The sequence below is a fragment of the Lissotriton helveticus genome, chromosome 8 (assembly GCF_964261635.1).
Source record: "Lissotriton helveticus chromosome 8, aLisHel1.1, whole genome shotgun sequence".
NCBI classification, from domain to species: domain Eukaryota; kingdom Metazoa; phylum Chordata; class Amphibia; order Caudata; family Salamandridae; genus Lissotriton; species Lissotriton helveticus.
This window is the reverse complement of record NC_136069.1, coordinates 336,745,108-336,765,834: the sequence shown is the minus strand read 5'-3', so window position 1 is coordinate 336,765,834 and position 20,727 is coordinate 336,745,108. Positions and strand designations below refer to the sequence as shown.

The 20,727-nt window shown below is 50.6% G+C and overlaps 1 protein-coding gene across 1 annotated transcript in view; it reads left to right on the top strand.

The window, feature by feature from the left end:
• USP12 (ubiquitin specific peptidase 12) overlaps nucleotides 1–20,727 on the top strand; it is a 401,704-nt gene that overhangs the window by 185,331 nt on the left and 195,646 nt on the right. Inside the window, exon 3 of the mRNA XM_078657114.1 lies at nucleotides 6,964–7,177. Coding sequence (XP_078513240.1) covers nucleotides 6,964–7,177 — 214 coding nt within the window. The remainder of the gene's footprint in view (nucleotides 1–6,963; nucleotides 7,178–20,727) is intronic.

The following is a 20,727-nucleotide window of genomic DNA, read 5'->3' as shown; positions in this document are numbered from 1 at the left end:
CTAGGGGAAGCCAGTGGCCTGGATACCTCCCCAGATACTGGTTTTGTCTCCCCTCCTACCGTGGCTACGGAGGAGTGGGCTACTTATAGTGTGGTGCTGACGAGGGCGGGCAAGGCCTTGGCTCTTGAGCTCCCCGTCGCAGCGGTGAGGTCTAACATCCTCACAGAGGTCCTTAAACCGCCGGTAAGCTCCCCAGAGCCTCTACTGCCGTTTAATGAGGCTCTCACGGACGTCCTGTTGGGCACTTGGTCCAGGCCCACTACAGGTCCCCCTGTAGATAGGAACGTTGCTAGGCGCCACCGCCCTGCTCTGGGTGACCCTAGTTTCCGGTCTTCCCACCCCACCCCCGAGAGCCTGGTTATCCAGGCCTCTACTTCCCAATCCGCATTCCCGACTGCACCTCCGATCGGGAATCCAAGAGGTATGAGCAATTCGGCAAGAAGATGTTCTCCCTTAGTTTGGGGTTGTGGTCAGTCAACACCGCGTGCCTCTTGGGCTGTTACACCCACTCCCTGTGGGATACGGTTGCAGCCGTGCTGCCTGAGTGCTCGGAGGGAGCGCGGGTGAAGCTCGCTCAAGCCCTCGCGGAGGGACGAGACGCAGCGCGGTATTTCATACGATGTGGGCTGGATACCTTGGACTCGCTGGGGAGAGCGATTTCCACATCTGTGGCGGTTCATCGCCACACCTGGCTGAGGTCCGCCAACTTCTCGGCCGATGTCCAGAACACCCTTATGGACATGCCGTTCAATGGCAGCCACCTCTTCGGTGGCAAGGTAGATAGTACGCTAGAACGCTTTAACGACTCCAGAGCTACGGCCAAGTCCTTGGGCCTGTGGGCCCCGCGCCATCAATCTTCTGCCCAGCTTTCCTTTCGTGGCCACGGAAGGGGCGCCCCCACACGTCCTGCCAGCCACGGGCCGCAGACTACCATTCAGCGCGGCGGCGGGCGTGATTACCGTCGCGGCGGTAACAGGGGACAACGGTGCGGCCAGTCCACATCTACCCCGCAGCATCCGCCTCAAAGCCTTCCTAGTCCGAGCTTTCAGGCCCTTTTGACGCCAGTGGGGAGCAGGGTTTCCCATCACCTCCTCCACTGGCGCTTCACACATCGGACAGGTGGGTGCTGTAAATCGTCCGAAGGAGCTACTTCCTCCCCTTCGAGGCGTCCCCTCCAGCCATGCCACCGCAGTACCACTGCGTGTCAGGGGATCACTTGCAACTTATGCAAGAGGAAGTTACGGCCCTCTTGGCCAAGGGGGCCATCAAGCGCGTTCCTGGGCCAGAAGTAGGGTGTGGTTGTTACTCCCACTACTTTCTGGTTCCCAAGAATGGCAAAGGGGGCCTACGCCCTATCTCGGAACGTCAACGGCTTCTTCCGGAAGGAGAAGTTCAAGATGCTGACTTTGGCTCAGGTCTTAGCTGCCCTCGACCCGGGAGACTGGATGGTAGCATTGGACTTGCAGGACCCCTATTTCCATATTCCTGTCCTGCCGGCCTACCGGCGCTACCTGCGGTTCACGGTAGGCCACGAGCACTTTCAGTTTACCGTGCTCCCCTTTGGCCTTACTAGCGCCCCACGGGTGTTCACAAAAGTGATGGCGGTGGTCGCAGCTCATCTGCGCAGGTTAGGGGTTTCAGTCTTCCCCTACCTCGACGACTAGTTGTTGAAGGCGGGCTCGCCCCAGACAGTCGTCCGCCACCTCCAGACTACGGCCGACCTCCTACACCTGCTGGGGTTCTCCATCAATGTGCCGAAGTCGCACCGGTGTCCCTCTCAGAAGCTCCTCTTCATCGTAGCGGTTCTGGACTCGGCGCAGTTTCGAGTTTATCCTCCCGAACAGCAGGTTCGGGATATTCAGGCTCTGATTCCGATCTTTCAGCCGTTATCCCGAGTCTCGGTCAGGTTGACGCTGCGGCTTCTGGGGCTGATGGCCTCCTGCATCCTTCTGGTGCATCACGCCAGGTGGCGGATGCGGGCTCTGCAGTGGGACCTGAAGTTTCAGTGGGCCCAGCATCAGGGCAACTTGTCAGACCATGTCTTGATCTCGGAGTGCACTGCAAGACAGTTGCAGTAGTGGCTCACGGACCGTGATTGGGTCAGTGGCAGATCCCTCTCCCTACCCCAACCGGAGCACGTAGTTGTGATGGACGCGTCCCTCTAGGGCTGGGGGGGGCCACATGGGCGAGGCGGAGATCAGAGGCCTCTTGTCTCCGGCGGAGTCCCGGCTCCACATCAACCATCTGGAGCTGCGGGCAATCCGGCGTGCACTGAAGGCATTCCACCCTCTGTCCGGGGGAGTGTAGTGCAGGTGTTCACGGACAACACCCCCGCCATGTGATACTCCAACAAACAGGGAGGGGTGGGGTCGTGGACCCTATGCCAGGAGGCTCTGTACCTCTGGCAGTGGCTGGAACATCAGGGCGTGACCCTGGTGGTTCACCAACTGGCAGGTTTCCTGAACGCCAGGGTGGACAAACTCAGCCGTCGGTGCATGATGGATCACAAATGGCGTCTTAACTCGGACGTGGAGCAAGGCCTCTTTCAGCAGTGGGGAGAGCCTTAGTTAGATCTATTCGCCACAGAAGAGAACGTGCAATGTCATCGGTTCTGCGCGTTGGAATTTCCAAGGCGGCACTCGCTCGGAGACGCTTTTCGTCGCGAGTGGAGTTGCTGTCTGTTGTACGCCTTTCCGCCTATATCACTTCTGCCCAGAGTGCTGAAGAAGATCAGGCACGCCCGGGCCCAAGTCATCCTTGTGGCTCCGGACTGGGCACGAAGATACTGGTATCCCGAGCTACTCAGCATGTCAGTCGATCCCCCAATTCGTCTGCCTCTTCAGGAGGACCTACTGTCGCAGCAGCAGGGGACGGTCCTCCACCCGAACCTGTCCAGCCTCCACCTCCATGCGTGGAGATTGAGCGGCGACAGTTGAGGCCATTTGACTTGCCTCCTGAAGTCTGTGATGTTATTCTGGCAGCCAGGCGTCCCTCCACAAAATCGGTATACGTCTGCAGGTGGAACAAATTTGTGGCATGGTGCACAGCCAAGGCTGTGGATCCACTTTCTGCCCCTGTTTCTGAGGTTCTCCTCTTTCTTTTTTCTCTTGCCCAGCAGGGCTCTGCTCTGGGCACTATCAAGGGCTACCTCTCTGCCATTTCCGCCTTCTTAAGGCTCCCTGATCAGCCCTCTTTGTTCAAGTCCCCAGTTGTAAATAGGTTCTTGAAGGGCATCACTCATGTGTTCCACCCTGTTCCTTTCGTGATGCCTCAGTGGGACTTGAGCCTTGTTCTGACTTATCTGATGTGCGCTCCCTTCGAGCCACTTCATAACTGTGCTCTTCGTCTTCTTACCCTTAAGACTGCATTCCTGGTTGCCATCACCTCTGCCAGGAGAGTGAGTGAACTCCAGGCCCTTTCTTCACAACCTCCTTTCCTTTCTGTCCATCCGGACAAAGTTGTGTTGCGGACGCGACCCTCTTTCCTGCCCAAGGTAGTCACAGCCTTCCACATCGGGCAGTCCATCACCTTGCCCACCTTCTTTCCGCCTCCGCATCCCTCGAAAGAGGAAGAGAGGCTCCATCGTCTGGACCCAAAACGTGCGCTCTCATACTATCTGGATCGCACACGCCAGTTCCGGGTGGATGACCAACTCTTTGTTGGTTACGTGGGCGCTAAGAAGGGACGGGTGGTGCACAAACGGACGGGATCCCGATGGGTCGTCTTGTGCATCAAGGCTTGTTATTCAATGGCTAAAAAGGAGCCTCCTGTGGGGCTACGTGCCCATTCCACTCGGGCCACGGCGGCTACTACTGCCCTGGGTCGGGGAGTCCCCTTGCAGGACATCTGTCAGGCAGCTGGGTGGGCCTCACTGCACTCTTTCGCAAGACACTACTGCCTGGACAGCCAAGTCCGGAGAGATGGCTTTTTCGGCTGTTCCGTTCTCCAGGACTTTCTGGTGTGATTATTGGTTCGCAGACCCTTCACCGGGGTTGGTATTGCTGGGGTATCTATTCTAAGGTAAGGAATCTAATACTAACCTGTTTCTTTCAGAAGCACAAGTTACTTACCTTCGGTAACGATATATCTGTAAGAAACAGTAGTTTGTATTAATTTCCTTACCGCCCCACCCATCCTCCCCGTTCTGCGAACCGATATCTAGGGTTAAGGTCATCCCCTGTCAGGGCCCTAGTTTCATGGCACCAGTGTTGGTTTTGATCATGGCACTGTGTTTCTGGCGCGGAAAAGCTGTGTATAAGAACTGACGTCAGCGCGCGAGGGCGGCGTCTAAGTACTCCGGCAACGTCATCCCGTCGCCAACGACGCAGGCGACGGACGCGGAGCCGCATACGACGCCTACCGACGCGCAGGGGTACTGCTACGCAAAAATTTCCAGATCCAGACGGACGCCTGGGGATATTCTAAGGTAAGGAATCTAATACTAACTACTGTTTCTTACAGATATATCATTACCGAAGGTAAGTAACTTGTGCTCCTGGTCACAAAGTCTACATTGGTTTGCTGCTGCGATCTCATGTATGTCTACTCGCCACTTTGGCCTCAATTGACTCCATTGTTTCTATAGTTGTGTCTGCACCTACAGACCTTAGGTTGGCTCGTCCTCCATTAGAATTTCATGCGGAGGCTACTACTACCACATTCCTGTATCTCGTGATATGTACTCAAATCGAGAGAAAAATGTCCTACAAATAAAAACATAAAAAAATAACTGTATCCCTTTGAAATACATGAGTAGTGGGGGTAGGGGGTGTTTCAATTGTCACAGAGTGCATGCTATTAGGAAAAAAAGGACACATCACAGAATGGAAAAATATGACAAAAGTTCAATAGTTTAAATAAATGCAAATAAGATTGATATAACGAATTTGATCAAGGGAGTGCAGAGTATGGGGTTTTATGGACAGACCTGGGGATCAACATTGCCCTGATAACATTGATTTAGAAAATCTGATGAACAGCAATGATGTTAAGCACATTGTTTTGCACCTCAAAATGTTCAAATTTAAATTGCATTGGAAGAACTCTAAACTATGATTTCAATATTAATGCTGTGCTGATAAAACTGGTGCATTTATGTAATGCTGAGGTACCACACCGATTCAGTGTCCGCATGTCAAATATTCGCTCTTAAGGAAACAAAGTAATTGTTCAGTTGGAATAACATCAAGCCACGGACTCTGCACTGTAACTGTTCAATAAACGCAGTAACACAACTGCTGTAAGAAAAATGATGAACATATAGACGAAGCCAAACCCCCTCTCTCAGTACTGCTTCTTATAGCTCTTTTTCAAGGGATCACATAAGGTCTAGCGACAGCTCTGCTCTAGAGCCAGACCTATAAATTTAGAATGTTAAATTAAGGGTGACTAATGAAGATAGAGTAAAGTGAAATGCACTATATTTCAGCCTGTTTTTAAGGATTGACACTTTGCTAAACGTGGAATACAAGAGGAGTCTAGGAATAACCATATGTAACAACCGGTTAACATGGAATGTACAAGAGCGGCTATGCATAAAAAAGTGAGGTAGATCATCATGAGGCTTTGAAAGCCTCACAAAAGAAAATGTTTAAGAATGGTGAATCCTGAATTTGGCCATAATCCAGAGTAGCCTTCAAAAGTTAGGATTGTGAGGATAACTGACTGGTTCCTGTACTGCTTAACCTACATTTACATTTTGTTCGAGTAAGTAATTATGAAGAGAGAGTGAATGTGTCTAATTTGTGATTCAAACAAGTGGCCGTTCTCATTTACGTTAGTAATGAAATAGGCGTGTTCTTAATGCCAGTCTCTGTTAAAACTGTAGATTAAATATATCGCTTGACCATTGAGACAGGTATACTACCCAAATATAAATCAGCTAGATTCTTTCCTTGGACAGCTTAGTTATCCACTTGATGCTTGTCTGTTTTTTTTAAATATGAGCTTTATCTCTGAATCGGGGTGTGACTGGGCACAGACCTTCACCCTGTTCAGCTGTAGTGCCCCTCTCCTCTTGCAGCCAGTTTCTCCAGCTTCTCTTCCTAAGGTTGCACTTCTTCTCCTCTCTTCAACTCTCTTCCTTCTCCTGTATTTCTCCCTGCTTGACCTATGTCAGGAATGTTCACCTTTCTAAATTTGTGTTATTGAGATAGTTTGAGAACACAAACTGTATTTTATGGTGCTGTCGGTATATTTAATTAAACTCCGTGTTTCTAAAGTTTGTATAAACCTTTTCTTAAATATCTAAGTGAAGCTCAGACTCTTGTAGAGAGGAGGTAAGACTCACCTCCGATTTATTGGAATGCATGGTCTTCTTTGGACAAATACATGGATTTGTCTGCTCGAGGTTTGGTGGCTCAACATCCTTTTGGGTCCCCTTCTTGATTTAGTTCTATTTGATGTGGCAGATTCCTATTGCATCCTCTTCCCTTCTAATTCTCTTTTATTCTCTCCTCTTCCTTATTTCTTTAGCCTTGCTGAGGTATTTTATTCACCATGCGATACATATTCTGTTATACTACTTGAGATTATAATTAATACTCGGAGAATTTGTGTTTTTGTTAATGATTGTTTTTACTTTGTAACCTCTTCTCTTTTTCTCCAAACTCCAGATAGTGCCCGTCTACACCAATGTCTGACTTTTATGTATCGCTCTTGATTTGCAACTGTATTTCTTCTTTCTAAGTACAATAAAATATTTTAACACATAAAACCTTTTATTAAATAAAAAGTGATAATTTTAAATGCAGTGTTTGCTTTAAAAAAGAAATAATGTTCAGCCTTTAACTACTTGATAGGTCCCTTTTAACACATTTAATGTATAGCTTGACAGGCAATTTGAGAGATTAGTACTTGATTTTGAAGTCTTTCTTTCAGAGTATAATATTGTGTGTACTTACAAATCAAGCTCAAGGTCTCGCCTCATTTTTGTTTTTAATCAACTTTCCCTTTGCCTTTCAGTTTGGAAACACATGCTACTGCAATTCAGTTCTTCAAGCACTTTATTTTTGTCGTCCATTTCGAGAAAAGGTTCTAGCGTACAAAAGTCAACCGAGAAAGAAAGAAAATCTTCTCACGTGTTTAGCAGATCTATTCCACAGCATAGCAACGCAGAAGAAAAAAGTTGGAGTCATACCTCCAAAGAAGTTCATAACAAGATTACGAAAAGAAAATGGTATTTATATTTTACTTACGCCCTATTGTTCTTTTCCCTTCATTTGGCTGATTTGATCAATTATTGATTACTAAATACTTTCATATTTCGGGTGAGTCTTGTACCATATCATGTACTATCTTTCGGTTTGTTTTACAAGTGCCCGACCTCCACTTGGCACGTTGATAGTGAGAAGTGCAGGAAAATCATGTCTTACCACCAAGAACCCATTCATCCAGGACAGTCGGCTTTTTTAAAATCTTAACAATTGTTTTTGCCTCGTTACAAACAATACATTAGGAATGTAATCTTTAAATTAATGCTTTGTTAATTCAGTGAGGGTTTTTCCTGATTGCGAACATGCCTGCCCCTAGTAGAAGTAAGCCTAGCTTAGTCTTGGCCCTTTGGGACTCAGTGATAAGACTGCTGTGGTCAGTGCTGCAGCTGCACACACCTTTCATAGTATAAGTTTATTTCAGCGAAAGAAACTGTTCAATAATCTCATAGTTTATACCAGTTGATACAACTTCCTTATCTACATCCTGTAAAAACACCGACCCACTTGACTGCCTTCATCCCATGAGAAAAGAACAATTGATGGACAGAATGCAGAATAATGTTGTACATTCACCCCAGCACAGAGATCTGGGACTTAATCGATAATTTTTTTGCTCACCATGCCATTCCAGTTTAGACCCAACCATTTGCAAATCAGTCTTGACCCTGCGGCCAATGGGAACAGTCCAGCTCGAACTGCCAGGCCAGGCCCTCCCTGGACTGGAAACAAGCATCCTCGGACTAGTTTCAGGCTGTCAGCCCTAATCAGCCAGGATGGCTTGACTCCAGTGGAATGGAGAGCACGGGACCCACGTCTGGGCATACCCGTCCCACTCGGGGTGACAAATGCAAAAAGAAGAATTGATGGACAGAATGCAGAACAATGTTATATATTCACCCCAGTACAGAGATCTGGGCCTAAATCCATATAGCCTGGTCAAATTGGAATGGCATGGTGAGCAAAAAAACAATGGATTTAGGCCCAGATCTTTGTACTGGGGTGAATGCACGACATTGTTCTGCATTCTGTCCATCAATTGTTCTTTTTGCATTCATCCCATGAGAAACAGCAGCTTCTTATGAATTTAAGTCGCTAATGACTGGTATTTAAAATTTTTAAAAAGGCATCTCAAGTATGGCTTCATTATAAAATACATCTGGTGTCCGCTTCAGTAGGAAATTGGGTTACTGGTTGAGGGAGGTGAAACCTTACTCAAGCAGCAACCACAGTTTCTGTCAGGGTGAAAGACAAACCCCAAATTAACCTGTGCTTAATCCTTTGTTAGCTTGGCACAAAGCAGTCAGGCTTAATTTGGGGGCAATGCTTAAAGTGTTTATGCAGCACTTCCAACAGTGATAAAGTGAAAACAATAATCCCACAGCAATTTAGAAAATTTGAGTAAAATATTATACATTATTTGAGTCCAGAACAACATAAATCCAGTCATCAATAAAAAGGTTTTTTTAAAAAAGAAAAATATCCGGCAGCAGAACTGGAGATGCGCACATCAGGACCAAGGTAGTCTCGCTGAAAAAAGTATCTTAAACATCGTTGCGGAGCATTGCAAGATGCCGTGTCGAGGATACATTGTGCAGCGGCAGTTTCGGGAAGCTGTGAGGCAAAGTCCTGTGTTGTTGTTTAAGATGCCCTTGAGTATGCCGTCGACGAGGGGCATGCAATACAAAGTTCTGTGTCGAGGCCCTTGCGAAGGTAGATCTGAGGAGTTGCGGGCTGCGATGTGAGTTCCTACGTCGGGAATGCGTTGCTCAGCAGCAGTTCTGCAGCAGACTGCTCGTAGGTTCATCCTGCGGCTGTGGTTCTATCCACAGCTAAGCTAGCAGTGCACCTTCAGGCCCACTTCCACGGTTCCAGGACTGGGGTGGAACCACTTAGGGGCCAAGACTCTCAGCAGCTGGGCTTAAGGTGGTTGGATCGTTTTCTGTCCCTGAGGTTATGATCAGGAGGCCAGCCAAGTAGCCAGTGGAGTCACTCTGGTGGTCCTGGGTTTAGGATGCAGGTCCAGTCCTTTTCACTCAGGCAGCAGAGTAGTAGTCCTTCTTGCAGAGCTGCACAGCTTCCTTCTGAGTTTGCCACAGGTTCAGAGGTGTACTGAAGAGTTGGGTCTGAGGGTCCAATATTTATACCGGATTCCAGCTTTTAAGTACAAGAAGGTTCTGGAGGTTTTCACTCCCAAAAGGCGCTTGGAATTTCTTGCCTCCCTGCCCTTTCCCCAGCTTGTCTGGGGACTTAAAAGACTAGTGGCAAACCCGTTTATGAATGTTCTCTGGTAGAGGCTTTGTGATGTGCAAGTCTGGTAGGTGACAGCTTCTCCCCCCTATAAAGTCAGAGGAGGCCCATCCTGCCAACACCTATTCTCTCTGTCTCACTGCCTAGAAGCAATAAACAAAGACCAATTGCAAGCTACACCTAGTCGTGTGACCCAAGATAAGGCTGCTGGTACCAAATGGTTAGGAAATAAAATGTCAATTGACTATAAGTGCCATTTTGAGAATTGTGGCTTAAAGTCCGACTTGCACATTAAAGAGGGTTTTAAATTATAATTCTTAAGACACCAAATTCAACATTCCTATTTGCTTCCAATTGAAAGTTAGTGCTTATTAAATAAAATAAGGCACCCAATGCTATCCTATGGGTGAGGCAGCCCTTCAGTAGTGAAAAAAGCATTTAGGAGTTTTTCAGTACTATGACATGTAAAAGTTAAAAGTACATGTCCACTTGACATTTATGTACTAAAAAGGAAGGTTGAGGCATGGGTTTTGCCAGGTTGAAATGGCATTTTAAAACTGCCCACACAGGCTGGGCTGCAAAGATAAGCCTGGGACAGGTTTAACAGGTTACTTAAGTAGGTGTCGGAATGTGTGCTGCAGTCTCACTAGGAGCATTAAATTTACAGGCCATGGATACATGTGGTATCACTTTACTAGGGACTTACAAGTAAATTAAGTGTGTCAATTGGGTGTAAGCCAATTTCACCATTTTTAAATGAGGGTCCAAGCACTTTAGCACTGGTTAGCAGTGTTAAACTGCGCAGAGCCCTAAAGGCCAAAAAAAAGGGTTCAGAAAACAGGAGAGTGAAGACAACAGTTTTGGAGGTGACCATGCGGAAATTGCAAAGTCTAACAGTTTCCAATCGCACAGAAAGCTTGAACGCTATAGCGATTCTTGGTCTGGCAATTTACAAATATTTAAACACACTTCTCATCTTTGAGCAATTTGATGAACTTGTGATACTATCAAAAACATTTTATTTCACACCTTTACTTCCTGTGACTTTTTTTAAAGGCTTTTCGGATGACACCATATAACATTTGTGTATGGAAATGCCTCTTTTTGCATGATCACCCCCACAGTCTTGGACTGATGATGCTGATTTTTTCTTCTCTGAGTGTACACTGAGGCCTGCTAACCAGGCCTCAGTGCCAGTGTTCTGACTCTATCAAGTGTTTGATTGATTGGATTACATCCATTTGGTATAACTTTACTTTCTTAGAAATCCCTTAAATACGGGCCATGTGGTACCCAGGGCCTGTAAGTTAAAGTGCCCCACCTAGGCTGCAGCAACTGTTGTCACTCTGGATGTGACAAGGCGAAAAACATGTCTTCCAGCCTGCCATTTATTTCTGACCGGGCAGTTTTAAACTGTTACCTCAACTTTGCCATTCAAACTAATGGCAAAGCCCAACCCTCCCTCTATAATATATATGCGTCACTCCTACAGCGGGCTTATCAAGTCCTAAGGAAGTTTGCAGTATATCGGAGAGTAGGACTTGTATTTTTATTTCTTAACAGTAAAAATCCCAATTCTGTAGTAGGGGATCTCTGTGTATAGTCATAATCTAGTGAATAGTCCCGCCCATGTGCGTGGACCCCGGAGCAATCAAAAATAATATCTTAAGCTGTCTTCATTGCAGTCCTGCATAGACACTTAAGAGAAAATTAAAGACAATAATGCAGCCTGTACCTACAAGGCTACACTGTCCAGTACTTCAGCTAGACATGCCAAGGATGTAACATTAATAACACGTTTAACACAATCTGTCAAGTTCCACCCAATCCTTGGAATGGTAGAGAGGAAGGTAGGGGCAGACAAGCCTCCATAGGCTGCCATTATGTGTCTGGAAAAGGGATATCGTGCCTTTAAGGAACTCTCTGGAGACCCTCGGTATCCCAGCATGCTCAGCCCCTTCCTTTTACTTTCAGTTCTTTTTTCCGGCTCCTGCTAGCAGGACCCTGGAGCATTGAGCTCTCCCTTTTTTGTTTTTTTTCTACAAATTTTGCACTTTTAAAGTGTTAGTGTGTTCACTCGACGTGTTTTTGCCTTTTCTCATCTTTGCTGGAGTTTCTCTGGTGTTTTGACTGCTCTTTTATCAAATATGCCTGCCTTATTTGATAAATGCCTTGAGTGCTCTAGGAAAAAGGCAAAATCAGATCCTCACAGGGTGTGCATCCTGTGTCTGCCTTCTTCTCATGTTCCTGAGGAGTGTGATATTTGTCTACAGTTCCCTAAAAGGACCCCGAAGGACAGGGAGAAGACCAGGCTCCAAGGTTTGGAGCAGAGAAGGCAGCAAGGACAAGGTGGGTCTGGGCATGAAAGGGCTCCTTCCTCTGCCCGTGCGCAGGCCTCTGGGGGGCTCCTCAGTAAGGAAAAGGCCAGAAAACGCCACTGGTCTACGTCAATGTCGATGGCCTCGACGTCGGCGTCGAAAGGAATGACCACAGTCTGTTTCCCGTCTCCCCAGGGCTCTGGGTCAAAGCGCCATCGAGGGGACTGACGTCGATGCCTCCAATGAGGTCGACGTTGAGGACTGACTCGTCGTCGAACCATTGTCGACGTCGAGAGGGGTCAAGACACCGGCGCTCGCCGTCGAGGCGACACCGCCGGTCACCGTCGAGGCGACACCGCCGGTCACCGTCGACGTCGACACGTAAGTCAGTGCCGTCCAGACGAAGATCAGCGTCGAGACGGAGGTCTAGGACGCCGAGGAGATCGCCGTCGTCGAGAAGACGATCGCCGTCGAGGCATCGACCGTCGACGTCGAAGTGACGGCCATCGAGGCCGAGCAGACGCTCGTCGACGTCGAGGCAGACGCTCAGCGTCTAGGAGGAAGCCTAGACGTTCTAGGACCAGGATGGAGTCTTCGGCTTCAGCAAGCACACGGTCGCGGCGGCGCCGTCGCTCATCTACGAGGGGTAGGGCCTCAAGATCGCCCCCCTCTGGACAGAAGAAGAAGAAAAGGAGAGTGGGACAGTCTCCGGACTCTGAGTACTCTCAAGTTTACTCACCCTCCAAACCGAGGTCTCCTACACCTCCTCCTTTGCCCGTGGATCCTCCGCGTACCCCGACTCCTCCTCCACAACCTCCTACTCCTCCACCGCTTCCGGTTTCTCCTCACCGTCATCCTCCACCGGCTCCGCCAAGATCGGCCTCGCTACCTCGATTGCCGACGCCGCCTACGGGGCCTCTACAACCTAGGCTCCCGGTTTGGCGCCCACAGAACGTCCGAGGCTGCGGAGGTCGAGGTCTCTCTCAAGACGGGGAGATAGGTCCAGGAGTCGCCGTCGCTAGTCTACGAGGTCCAGACGGCGCCATAGGAGGGACAGGTCTAGATCCCGCCACATGGATTCGTCCAGTGCCAGGGACTACTCGCCGACCCTGTCGGACTCCCCTCGGACATTGTCTCCTTCCAGGAGGTGTTGCTGCGAGGTGCGGCGAAGCTAGGCATCTCACTCATGGTGCCCACGCCCTCGACGTCCGTCATCTTCGAGACCCTGCACAAGAAACAGTTGTCTCGCCCCTTGTTGCCGTTGGTGCCTGGGCTGGTGGAACCCGCCATGGAGCTCTTCCTCACCCCAGCGGTTACGAAATCAGCGCCTTCCAGGCTGCATAAGAAGTATCGGGCCCCTGACTTGGATCCTGCGTTTCTTAGCTTGGACCCTGTGCCGGACACGGTTTGTGGAACTCCTTTCCGGGGAGAACAGGGAGGATTTCCAAGAAATCCTTTATGAAGGACTGATGGTCTCCAACCAGGTGATCAGTTCGGCTGCGGATTCCTCCCTCCTGGCAACGCATGGATACTGCCATGGGGTCAACCTGAGGCGCCACGCCTGGCTGTGTCTGACGTCCTTGAAGCCCGAGGCGCAGCAGAGGGTTGCCAATCTACCCTTCTCGGGTGAGACCCTCTTTGGAAAACATGCGGACGAGGAGATGGCCCGCATGAAGGCGGAGGCAGAGACATTGACGGCTGTCGGATTGGAGAAGCCAAAGGAACAGAAGAAGACCTTCCGCTCGTTCCAAAAACGGTACGGGCGCAAGGTAGAGGGCAAGGTCAACAGGCTGGGCAGCAACAACAACCGCAGCAGCAGCAGTTCCAGCGGCGCCCGTTCCAAAAGCGCCAGAGGGGCCGTGGTGGTCAGCAGGACTCATCCGCGACCAAAGGCCCGGCTGGGTCTAGGCCCTGAGGTGCTTCTTCCCCCTCATCCGTTACCCACTCCGGTGGGGGGAAGTGTCCAACATTACCTGGCAGAGTGGCGAAACATTACTCAAGACAAGTGGGTGCTGAATATTGTTTGCAATGGATACAGTCTTCGGTTCACCAGTCCGCCTCCAGCGTTTCGACCGGTCAGCTCGCAGTTCCAGCTGCGCAAGCTCCAGGCGGAGGCCGATACCCTGTTAAGAAAAAGGGCGATAGATGACGTCCCTCTTTCTCAAAGGGGAAAGGGCCTTTACTCATGCTTCTTCCTAGTCCAGAAGAAGGACACGAACGAGTTCAGACCCATTCTGGATTTGCGACAAGCAAACAAGTGGATTTGCAGGGAAAAGTTTTGAATGCTGTCTTTGCACCAGATTTATCCTTAGCTGCAGAGAGGAGACTGGCTGTGTGCGATAGATCTGCAAGATGCGTACTTCCACGTGCCCATTGCCCGGAAACATCGGAAGTTCCTGCGCTTCCTCGTCGGCGCCAATCACTATCAGTACACCGTACTACCGTTTGGACTGAAGTCTTCCCCCAGGACTTTTTCGAAATGCATGGCTGTTGTAGCAGCGCACCTGAGAAAGAACCAGGTGTTTGTCTACTTGTACCTGGACGACTGGTTGATCAAAGCCTCCACCTTCCAGGAAGCACAGTTGCACTTTTACAGGACGGCCGTCCTGTTGAACAGTCTGGGGTTGCACATAAATCTGTCCAAGTCTGTCCCAATTCCTGTGCACTGCCTGCAGTACTTGGGAGCCTCCATCAATACGTTGTCGGCAAGCGTGTCTCCTTCGGAGGAGAGACGCTTATCCATCCTTCGGAAGGCTCAGGCTCTCATAGCTGCTCCATCTACAACAGTGAGGACGGTGTCTTCTCTACTGGGATCGATGGCCTCTTGTATCATCCTCACTCCGCACGCGCGCCCACACATGAGGCCGCTACAGGAATGTTTGGAGGACCAGTGGGACCAGAGGAAAGGGTGTTGGGATGACCGGATTCAGTTGTCTCTTCACGCCCAATAATCCCTGAGATGGTGGTGCTCGGCAGAGAATCTCCTCAGAGGGGTTATTTTCCACAAGGACATCCCGACTCAGACTATCGTGACGGATGCGTCTCTCCTGGGCTGGGGAGCGCATTCAGACCATCTATAGATCCAGGAAACGTGGTCTCCGGCGGAGTCCACGTATCACATCAATTTCCTGGAACTCAGAGCGGTTCACTTGGCACTGAAGGCCTTTCATCCGTCCTTCCAGACCAACTCCTTGCTTGTGCAGACGGACAATACGACCACGATGTATTACCTCAACAAGCAGGGGGCTCAAGATCGCGCACACTGTCACAGGAGGCGCAGGACTGACGATAACGGCAACTCATCTGCCCGGTGTGCAGAATGTTCAGGCGGATGCCCTCAGCAGGTTGCTTCAAGAAAACCACGAGTGGGTCATAAACGACGAGGTGCTCGACGACATCTTCGCCATGTGGGGCACTCCAGACGTGGATCTGTTCGCCTCCGCCGAAAACAGCAAATGCCGCGACTTTGCCTCGAGGTATTACCAACCGGGGACCCTGGTGAACGTGTTATGGATCAGCTGGTCGAACAGCTTTCTGTACGCTTTTCCACCCATTCCCCTGATTCCGGCGGTGCTCATCAAGCTGGCCCAGTCCCGGGCGCGGATGATCCTCATAGCTCCGGAATGGCCCAGGCAGTGGTGGTTCACTGACCTGCTTCACTGGTCAATCCTGCCTCATCGGCAGCTGCTGTGTCGGCCGGACCTCCTCACGAAGTTCGGGGGGCAGATGGTGCACCCCAACCTCTCATCGTTGAGTTTGGCGGCATGGCTCCTGAGATAGTGCAATATGCCCACTTGAATCTTTCTGAGGATTGCATGGACATATTGAAGGAGGCTAAGAGGCCATCTACTAGGACCTCTTATGCTTACAAATGGAAGAGATACTGCATCTGGTGCATGTCTAAGAACTATGATCCAACGACCTGCAAGGAGGATGTTATCCTTCCGAACCATCTGCATCTAGCTCAGTCTGGCCTTAATTTCCATTCCATTAAGGTTCATCTGGCTGCATTGACTGCTTACAGAAAATGCCCTTCACAGACATCCTTCTTCCAGATTCCTGTGATTAAGGATTTTTTGGAAGGGTTGAAGAAGGTGTTCCCTCCTGTTTGGCTTCCTTCGCCTTCATGGGAGCTGAATGTGGTGCTGTCCAGGCTGATGAAGGAACCCTTCGAGCCTATTCATAAGGCTTCACTGCAGCACCTGTCTTGGAAGGCAGCGTTCCTCGTGGCCATTACATCGGCCTGCAGGGTGAGTGAAATTCAGGCGTTGTGTTGCCAGGAACCTTATACTGTATTTCATACTGCTAAGGTTGTTATGCGTACTCACCCTAAGTTCCTTCCCAAGGTGATTTCTGATTTTCATGTTAACCAGACTATAACTTTACCAACATTTTTCCAGAATCCTTCCACTCCAGCGGAACGATCTCTACATTCCCTGGATGTCAGAAGGGTGTTGAAATTCTATCCGGATAAGACCAAGGATATTTGTAGGTCCGACCAGCTGTTTGTCAACTATGAGTCGGTTAGGACGGGTCTGGCTACTTCGAAACAGTCCCATCTCTAGGTGGATTGTGTCATGTATCCAGCTCTGTTATCAGAAAGCGAATAAGACCTTAGGGGGTAAGCCTAAGGCTCATTCTACCAGGGGCAAAGCAGCTACAACAGCTTTGCTTCGAAATGTTCCCATTGCAGAGATCTGCAGGGCGGCCACTTGGAAGTCGATCCACACCTTTGCTAAGCACTACTGTCTGGACTCGGATGCCAGAGCAGATGCTCAGGTTGGGCAGGCTTCGCTGCGGAATCTGTTCGCACAATAGTAGTGTTGTCTTTATTTCTCCACCGCCGGATTGTTTTTGGATGGGCTTGCCATTCTATTCACTAGATTATGACTATACACAGAGATCCACTACTACGGACGGAGTAGTTTCTTACTTGTAACTCCAGTTCTGTAGTAGGGGTATCTCTGTTATAGTCATAAGCGCCCACCCTCCTCCCCGGTGGAGAAAATGGTACTGTGATGTATGCTACAGGCCTTGCTTTATGCACCTTAAAAAAAACTGAAAGTAAAAGGAAGGGGCTGAGCATGTTGGGATACCGAGGGTCTCCAGAGAGTTCCTTAAAGGCACAATATCCCTTTTCTAGACACATAATGGCAGCCTATGAAGGCTTGTCTGTCCCTACCTTCCTCTCTATCATTCCAAGGATTTGGTGAGGTGAGGAAAGTTTCTCTATGGGTGAAACTTGACAGATTGTGTTAAATGTGTTATTAATGTTATATCCTTGGCATGTCTAGCTGAAGTACTGGACAGTGTAGCCTTGTAGGTACAGGCTGCATTATTGTCTTTTAATTTTCTCTTAAGTGTCTATGCAGGACTGCAATGAAGACAGCTTAAGAGATTAGTTTTGATTGCTCCGGGGTCCACGCACATGGGCGGGACTATTCACTAGATTATGACTATAACAGAGATACCCCTACTACAGAACTGGAGTTACAGGTAAGAAACTACTCCTTTGTCCTTTTCACTGCAGAAACTTTTGTAGCCCCATTGGTGAATACAGAGTTACACGCTGACAATTCAGCTCTGCTAACCTCTGAATGGGACTACTGAAGTTGATACTTAAAGGTATCAAAATGATTGTTTCATTAAACCAAACGTAATGCCCCAGTCAAAATTAATATAACTTTTTAAGAAGTGCAACTTTTAGAAAGTTGCCACTCTGTTGTTCAAGTCTTCTGGTGGCCACTTGCAAATCTTGGCCACAAGATAGCCTTCTGCCTTTCTAAGGAGAAATGTTAACTACTCTCAGGAGCAAGAGCAATAGATGCCTGCTATTGGAAGAGGTGTCACTTCTCCCTGGCAGGATGACACACAGGGTGTGCACCCAAAAGCCAAGCTTCAAAGGGGAAGCCACTTCTGAAGGGAAAAAGGTGAAAACACACGAGAGGGGCTGCTCTTTTGTTGAGGTAGACGGGTTGTCATTGGGAACAATGAGGGGGAGACCTGTTGCCAAGCCGTTATTTTCCATTGGCGTGTAGCCCTCTGGTAACCACACCTCTATGGAGAGCTGCCAAGCTCCACACCCAGAGAGGGGTTTTGCCATCTTGGGAGTGGGCAGAATAGTGCACTCTGGGATAGCTAGATGTCACATATTGCAGGAAGTCGACACCAGGCGTGGAGGCCTTTGGCTAGTAACCGCTGCCTCCCCTGAGGGCAGTTTCTGGGAATAAATATGGCACCCCTGACACCCAGAACTCAGATCACACCTCAACTGGAGAATGTACCAAAGGAGGACTGGCCTTCTGGTCCCTGAACCTGGCAAAGAGAGGCTGCACCGAAGACACTTGTGGGACACCCCCGCGCCGCACGGCCACCAGCTGCTGCGTGTGCCCCATTGCCTGCCTTCTGCCTCGCCGACGGCCTCGCTGCCGCCTTGGTCGCTCCCCTTTGGTTTTCGCCAGTTGTTTTGCCCTAAATTTGTGCTTGTTTCTGTTGTGCCGTGTGATCGTTTCTTTTGCTGTTTTCACCATTGTTTTGCCCGCCATTTGTGCCTGTATTTCTGTGCCGTGACATCGTTTTCCTTCCTGTTTTTGCCTTTTATTTTGTCCTCCACTTGTGCCTGTTTCACTTAAAGTAACCTCTGTGCCGTGTTTCAGGTTCCTTCCTGTTTGGCCGCCTACCTCGCCGCCCTCCGCTCTCCCTTCCCGCTTCCCGCCACCGCCATTTGACCCGCCCCTTTCTCTTCTGTTCCCTCCCCGCTCCCGCCTCCCAGCTGCTCCGCCCACCCGCGCACTTCGCCTTAAATGGCGACCGTGCGAACGTGCAGCGGTCACGCGCAGCGGACGCGCCGATTGTGCGCCGAAGGCGCGCCAAAGGTAAGCCCGTCTGCGCCCGTCCGCGCCTGGACCGCGCCCAGGGCCAAGACCCCTGGCCCCCACCGACGAAAGACGACCCGCCGAACCTACACCACCGCCGATCTCATCGCACTCAACACAGGCCGCATCCCAGGATGTCATCGAGCCGCCCCGAAGCACACCCACGGACCCTTCAGCTGCCAAACCTGCAAGTTCACCTGCATCCGGACCTCCCCTGCACCCGCCAAGCCGAACACCAGCAGCAACCACCTCAAGTGCATCCTGCTCAACACCCGCTCCGTCCACAGACACGCCGTAGAACTCTGGAACCTCCTCGACACCACCGCCCCTGACGTTGCCTTCCTCACGAGACCTGGATGAACGCCTCCTCAGCCCCAGACATCGCCATCGCCATCCCAGAGGGCTACAAGATCATCCGGAAGGACCGCACCGCCAACCAGACGGGAGGAGGCATCGCCATCATCCACAGAGACACCATCCGCATCACGACCAACACCGACGACACCCTAACCACCGCTGAACACCTGCACTTCCAGATCCACACCAACCCGAACACCACCCTCAGAGGCACCCTGATATACCGACCCCCGGGGCCACGCACACGATTCAGCGAGGACATCGCCGACTTCATCAGTCCGCATGCCCTCCCCTCCGCGGACTACATCCTCCTCGGAGACCTCAACTTCCACCTGGAGAACAACAGCGACCGCAACACCATCAGCCTGCTCGACAACCTCGCCAACCTCGGACTCAAGCAGCTGGTGTCCACCCCCACCCACCTCGCCGGACACACACTCGACGCCGTCTTCTCCTCCAGCAAAGACGTCACCTTCAGCCACGCAACAGGACTCCACTGGACGGACCACAGCTGCGTCCACTTCACCTTCAGAAGAACGACGATCCACCACCACCAGCAACAGGTTGCCCGAAGAAGCTGGAACAAGATCACAGCCGACCAGCTCACCGCCTCCCTGAGCCAGCACCCTCCTGCCGGCTCAGCGAACCCCAGCCAGGCCGCCGACAACCTCACGAAGTGGATCAACAACTGCGCAGACGAACTCGCCCCTCTGAGAACACCACCCAGCAGACCCTGCAGCAGAAGAACACCATGGTTCACCGACGAACTCAGGAGCTCCAAGAAGAACTGTCGAGCCCTCGAGAAAGTCTGGAGAAGGGAACCTACTACGGACAACATGTCCACCCTCAAGCTCGCCACCCGGAAACACCACCAACTGATCCGCGTCACCAAGAAAAATACATACAAGGACCGGCTGGACAACAACGCACACAACTGCAAGGAACTCTTCAACATCGTGAAAGAGCTCTCCAACCCCAACGCCGGAAACAATGACATCACCCCGTCGCAAGACCTCTGCAACTCCCTCGCATCCTACTTCCACAACAAGATCGCGGACATACACAACAGCTTCAGCAACCAACCAACGCAAGCCACAACCGCAACAACGCCACCCACCACCACCCTCCGCACCTGGACTCCGATCAGCACCGAAGACACCATCCGCGCAATGAACTCCATCCATTCCGGATCTCCGACTGACCCCTGCCCTCACCACGTCTTCAACAAGGCCGACGCTGTCATCGCACCCCACCTGCGGGACATCATCAACACCTCCTTCGACACCGCCACCTTCCCTGAGAGCTGGAAGCACGCCGAACTCAGCGCTCTTCTCAAGAAACCCACAGCAGACCCCACCGACCTCAAGAACTACCGTCCCATCTCGCTCCTCCCGTTCCCGGCCAAAGTCATCGAGAAGACCGTCAACAAACAGCTGGCCGCCTTCCTCGAGACGAACGGATCCCTCGACCCCTCACAGTCTGGCTTCCGAGCGAACCACAGCACCGAGACCGCCCTCATCGCTGCCACCGATGACATACGAACTCTGATGGACAACGGAGAAACAGCGGCCCTCATCCTCCTGGACCTCGCCGCGGCTTTTGACACGGTCTGCCACCGCACCCTAGTACAGCGCCTCGGCAACATCGGAATACAGGACAAGGCACTGGAATGGATCACCTCCTTCCTCGACGGAAGAACACAGAGAGTCCGCCTAC